Genomic DNA, 6,368 nt, shown 5'->3' with positions numbered 1-6,368 from the left:
TGTATAAAGTCAATGAAGAGAAAATGCTATCTTAAATTTTATTAAATTTAGATTTTGAAAAATCTATGAACATGAGGAGATCTAATAAAAAAATCTACAATTATGGAGTCAAAATATTTAATACAAAAATTTCACAGGCATATAAACTAGATCACTTCTTCCTTTGGGGAGAGTGGGACAATGCCCTGCACTCTTTTGAGGCAGAGATTTTGCCATTCACAAGATTAGATCATTATCCTGGAGGAACCCAAAGATGGATGCCCATTCAAGTTTGACAACATGTAGCTTAAGGACTCATCATTAGGTGAGCTAATTCAAAAATTGTGGAAGGAAGTCAAGTTGGGCCATCATTGAAAATTGTATCTATTCAACAAGAAACTTTCTCACATAAAAAGTAGACTCAAATAACGGAACAAAGAGAATTTTAATAATATCTTTGAAGAAAAGGATAAGATTGTGAAGGAGTTGGAAGCCCTTAATGATAAAATCATCAATCATGGTGTGAGATCAGAATAATTTGAGCAAGAGAAGAGGTTGGAATTAGAATTGGATGAGATTATGGCCAGAGAAGAATGTTTTTTGAGGAAAAAATCTAGAGAAATATGGATCAAAGAGGGGGACAAGAATACTAAGTTTTTTCACAAGTCGAATACTGTTAGTAGATGTAAAAAACGCATTGTGGAAGTTAAAAAAGAGGATGGATCCATGACTCAATCAATTGTAAAAGCAAATCAAGAAGTGGTGAATTATTTTCAGTCCATCTTCAATCATAGGACTCAAGATCATGAGAGGGAAAGGATGGATATATTGAGCAATATTCCAACAGTTATTAATGAGGCAGATAATGTAAAATTGTATATATGTATCACTTTGGAAGAAGTCTGAAGTGCCACTTTCCAACTTGGCCCAGACAAGGCACCTGGTCTAGATGGGTTCCCAACAACCTTTATCAAACCTTTGGGAAATTTTTGGAGAATACTTGCAAAAATCTGTTGAAGAATCCAAAAAGAAGACTACATTGTTAGGTGTTTTGAATCACACCTTTCTAGCCTTAATTCCAAAAAAGAAGGATGCACTTTGCATGGGTGATTATAAATGGATAGCTTTATGCAACACCATATACAAAGTAATCACGAAACTAACTACTAATAGACTAAAGAATATTCTACACAAAATCATCTCGGAGGAGCAAAGTGGATTCTCTCCACGGTGTTCTATTGTAGAGGGAATCATTGTGGCTTATGAAGCCATACATACTGCCAGAACGACCAGAATGTCAAGCATAGTCATCAAGTTAGACATCTTGAAAGCATATGATTTAGTGGACAAATAATTCCTCTTAGCAATTCTTCAAAGATTTGGGTTTGCCAACAAGTGGATTGATTGGATTAGAAGTTGTATCATTTCTCCAAAGTTCTTTGTTCTTGTTAATGGTATTGCACAAGGGTTCTTTGAACCCACCAAGGGAATTTGGAAAGTAAATCCACTATCCCCATTCTTATTTATTATAATGCCATAAGTTATTGGTAGGAATATTTTACAAGATGGGCCAGATGACAGATAGAAGGGCATTATGGTGGCACCTGGGGTTGAAGCTGCAATGCATCAACAATTTTCTAATGACACCATATTATTTGAGAATGCTTGTAGAGTGGAAGCTAATATGATCAAGAAGATGTTGGATGATTATAATAAAGCATTAGGCCAGAATATCAATTGGAGAAAGTCTGAGGTGTTCTTCCTAAATTTCCAACCTAGGCTAGAAGTGGACATTGCTCGAATCCTTGATTTGGAAGTTGCAAAATTTTTGGGTAGGTTTCTTGGTATGCCTTAATTTTTTGGTGTTAACAAAAAATGATATTGGGAGAATCTAATTAACAGATGTAAGAAAAAGATGGAAATGTGAAAATAAAAATGGCTTACTTCAGTCCTATCTGTCATCCCAATCTATTTTATGTCATGTATGAAAATTCCAAAAGAAGTGGAGGATATTTTGATCTAGATGATACGAATATTATTTTGGAATGGATTGGGTGACACTTAGAAATTCCCTTTGCTATCATAGGATAGGATATGCAAACCTAAATCAATGGGAGGTGTAGGACTTAAACAACTCGGTATCATGAATATGGTCATGGGGGCCAAGATGGTTTGGAATATGTATGCCAAGGGTAATAAAAAATGGGTCAAATTTCTCATAAAGAAATATCTTGACTCTGGTGAGCCCATCCTAATCCTCAATACAAGAGACCCCCTAGAGGCTCAAGAATTTGGAATTTTATATAATAGATATCCTAAAATAATATCCTTCACATCATTTATATAATGTACATACTAAATGTTTTACTACCCTTGCTGATATACAATTCCTATTAAAATATCCCCCTTTTGCCATATATCTTAGTAGCTATTTTTTAATGAAATTTTAGAGATATTTATTTATACTCCTAATATGTTGAACTAAATTTTTTATTCCCATCACTATTACACCCAACTTTAAGTGAATTTTTTAAAATAAATTTTAATATGAGACTATAAAATAAAATATATTTAAATATGTGTGTGCTATAATAATATAATATCAATTCCTATTATTATAAATACAATCGAGGTAAAATTAAGAGTAATTATTTGATGTGAATACATGGTCATTTTCTACTTCATTTTTTTATTTTAGATAAAAAATGATTAAATAATTATGCATAGATAACCAAAAGAAACTAGAAATATAATTGTTCATCCATCTAATTTCTACACATCAAAATTGAAAAATTCTTCTTTAGTGTTAGCATTTTACAATCCTATAAATAAGACACAAATTAAACTTAAACAAAAATAAAATAAAATGGTTGAGAAAAGATTAAAAAAATTATTCTCATTTTCAAGTGACATAAATTTTATATATGAGACCCTTTTGGTGGATACTTACAGGAAGAGTCATTTCCTATTTATCTTATATACTGTCCTAAAATATCTAGATAGGTCAAATTACCTTTTGAGTCAAACTTATATCTCATTTATATGCACAAACACCTTCATCATGCCAATTACTTACCCTGCAAATTTGTAAGCAATCTCTATATAAATAGCATAACCAACTCCTCTTTGTGACTTCTTGAAAGTCAAAATTGAAAAGATGTAAATTTGTATTTATAATATTTTTATACTTGATTTCCTACCAACCCCGACCCCTTCCATACACTTACCCATACAATTCAGAAAAAAATTAATATAATTACCCTTTTTACCTTTAATGCCTAGTGATATATATCTATCTATTTTTTCAACTAATATGGTATGATATTTTCTATCCAATAATGAGAAAAGGATGTCAATAGCCTCTTTTTTGGCATTGTAGTTATGTCTCTTGATATAATTATCCATAAAATTTAATGTGAAAATAAATAAATATTATCTCTCAATTATTCAAGGTAATCAATAATAGAGTTATAGTAAAAAGTCAACTTAGATAAAGGAAATAATACAATAATATTGCATAAGATGTTTTGCATAATTGACAAAATAGTTGCAAGTACTCAATTTCATTTAAGATGTGGAGATATTGTTCTACAGACTATGCTTAATGATTCTTGATCTTACTCTTTATCATTAGATCAAAACTTGTAATGCTTTGATAGATCTCTAGATAGCTATATAAGTTACATTTTTCTTTGGTTCAATCATATAATTATAGAACTGGTCATTGCATCTGTATGCATATGTACCTTCAATCCCAAATTTACATATCTAACCTTTTTTTGCAACTTCAATCTAGGCACTCTTAGTTCTCAAAGACATGCTCACCTATAATGTGTAGACTTGCTAGTGTCAATAGAGACAACTAGATTTTGTTGTGCTAGACATTGGAGACTACTTTCTCTCATTCATTTGCTTAGTCAAACCCTTGAGCTGATTTAATGCTTTTAAAAAAAAGTTAAGACACCTCAAACAACCATGCACATTCCTATGTTATCCTAATGATCTTAAATGTTAATACAATGCTCCTAAATACTTAAGTGATGCATGATAGATAGTTAATCATGGATATACTAAAAAGAAATTAAAGTTTGATCTTTTATACAACATCTTGGCACAAAAATTCAACTTTTATGTGATTGTGTTGAAAGACAATTACTAGTTCGAATTAAGTTAGCTCAACTATATAATTAATTTGATTTTCAAAGTTTGGTTATAAGAAATTTACTTGTTTTTCTAAATCAAGTTAAAATCTATTCCTATATGTTTGACCTAGGGTAAGGGACAATGGAAATAGGGGTTTGGTTTAGACCATAAGAAGATAGCGACTCAAAATCTCATGAGGTACAAGTTGCATGCAAATAATTCTATAAAAATACTAAATTTTTATACTAAATCATTCCATTTAAAACAAACAACCAAGTTGAATACAAAACAAACATAAAATACGAAGAATATACTTTTCACTACTATACATTAGTAACTTATTTTATAATTTTTATTTTTATTTTAATATAATTATGAAAGCGATATTCCTAAAAATGTAATTAATTAACAAATGAAAGAAATAAAAAGAGACTTTATATCCTTGATGATATTATTTGCCTAACTCTTTTTAAATTTCCTATTTATTATTTATATACATGTAACTAATAGGTTACTATTAAAAATATATTTTAAATTCATATAATTCTTATATATATAGACATAAATAATAATTAGCTAATATATTATTCTGACGAGACGCTTCCCTTCTCTCTACGATTCAAGAGATATATTTAACCTTCACATCCACAATGTCATTGTAAATCAAAAGTCAGTTCTTTATTAATTTCATCAGTTGTAAACTGTTCTTCAGTTGGATATGGATACTTCCGCAACTCATAATGGCGCTTCAACATCCATATCTAACAGCAAAAATACCCACAACAATTCTGGAATATCCAATTTCACAATGAAAAATACTCCTGTTAAAACAATGACAGCATTTGGAAGAAAAGTAAGCCCTGCATCTGCTCCACAATCTGTTTTCAAAAAAGCCCAAACAACACCTCTGTCAGGAATGAAATTTGCTGCAGCTAAATCATTATCTGAGGTGAAAAAATCAGCAACTCTTAAATCATCATATCTAGTATAATGCAACGGATTTACAACAACAATGATGGGAAATTTTGTCAAGGCTTTTTTTTAAAGAAATTACCTATTATTGGCTTGATTTTACTGCAGAGACATGGCAAAGCCTTTGCCCCTCATTCAAAGAAGGTTAAAGCACAAACTACTGAAGAAAATGGTATTTTTTTATATTATTAAAATCAATTTTAGGGCTTTCATTTTCGTAGCTTTAAACTTTGAAAATACTTTTGAAAGTTCGACGAGTTTTCATAAGGATTAATGTTTCTAAGTTAAACTCTATGTCTAATCCGAGTCCAGAAATTTTTTGAGGGCTTTAAAGTTGGTTTTTCTTTTCTGTGTATATTCAAGTATATAGTTTCATATTGTCTGTCTTTAGACCCTCTGAACTTTTTGGAAATCTGAGATTTAATGCTGTAATCTTCCATATGAATTAATATATTAATCTGACAATGCCTTTTATCGATTAAAAAAAAAAGAATTTTAAAATTGTTCATTTTTCATCTTTCATGGAACAATATACATCAGTCAGATCCCTGTATGCATAGTATCAATATCTGCTTATCTTTAGGTTTTAAGCAATATTTGGTTCTGTTGATCACAGAAATTCATGGCTTTAAAGGTGTCCCAAAAAGGAGAGAGGCTTGTGAAGAAATGACAGTCTTTGTATCTAATGTAAACACTACTGTTTTTCAATAATTATTGCAGAAGTTTTCATTGTTCAAGCTTTCAGAGTAGGTGCTTATTCTGTGAAATGTTGTAGGTTCCATGTGAGGCAACAGAAGAGGACTTGAGGAATCAGTTCATGAAGTGTGGAGAAGTGGTTAATGTGACCATGCTTCAACCGTTTTCTCCTTGCCTGCCAAGAAGGTATACAATTGTTAATCATAATGTTATTTTTAATATTCAATCCAACATGGTAATTTGTGAGATCAACAGTATTTCTTTTTTTGAACTACATATGTTCTTGTCCCAAACCATGGTCTGTTCTTGTTCATGCTTAGATTTTCAGTAACATTAATTCTTAGAACAATTATCTGATCTTGTTCATGCTTAGATATTCATTATCATTAATTAATAGACAATTATTTGATCTTGTTGACTGTAATGCAGAGGGGTAAACATTGAATTTGGTACCCAGGAAGCTGCAGAAAAAGCTTTGATGATGAGTGGAACATGGCTAATGAATACAAATTTGCAGGTACCCTCAAATCTTGTTGCAATTCTAACTGCATTGAATATGTTACAAATTTCATTTGGCA

At 30.7% G+C, this 6,368-nt stretch overlaps 1 protein-coding gene across 1 annotated transcript; it reads left to right on the top strand.

Moving 5' to 3' along the window:
• Window positions 1-4,808: 4,808 nt before the first annotated feature.
• Window positions 4,809-6,147, top strand: LOC131029075 (uncharacterized). Its single transcript, XM_059220531.1, has 5 exons — window positions 4,809-5,071; window positions 5,203-5,266; window positions 5,711-5,781; window positions 5,870-5,976; window positions 6,111-6,147. The coding sequence occupies exons 1-5, from the start codon at window positions 4,841-4,843 to the stop codon at window positions 6,145-6,147; spliced, it is 510 nt and encodes a 169-aa protein (XP_059076514.1). The 5' UTR covers window positions 4,809-4,840.
• The last annotated feature ends 221 nt before the right edge of the window (window positions 6,148-6,368 follow it).

The sequence above is a fragment of the Cryptomeria japonica genome, chromosome 5 (genome assembly GCF_030272615.1).
Source record: "Cryptomeria japonica chromosome 5, Sugi_1.0, whole genome shotgun sequence".
Classification (NCBI taxonomy): Eukaryota; Viridiplantae; Streptophyta; class Pinopsida; order Cupressales; family Cupressaceae; genus Cryptomeria; species Cryptomeria japonica.
Note: the sequence above shows the minus strand (reverse complement) of the source record. Positions and strands in the feature narration are given on the sequence as shown.

Bases quoted from the DNA above. Each gene is read 5' to 3' on its own strand.
- LOC131029075 (XM_059220531.1), top strand. From the start codon at position 4,841: ATGGATACTTCCGCAACTCATAATGGCGCTTCAACATCCATATCTAAC. The intron at 5,782-5,869 runs GTAAACACTACT...GAAATGTTGTAG, and splicing joins TGACAGTCTTTGTATCTAAT to GTTCCATGTGAGGCAACAGA. The intron at 5,977-6,110 runs GTATACAATTGT...GTTCATGCTTAG, and splicing joins TCTCCTTGCCTGCCAAGAAG to ATTTTCAGTAACATTAATTC.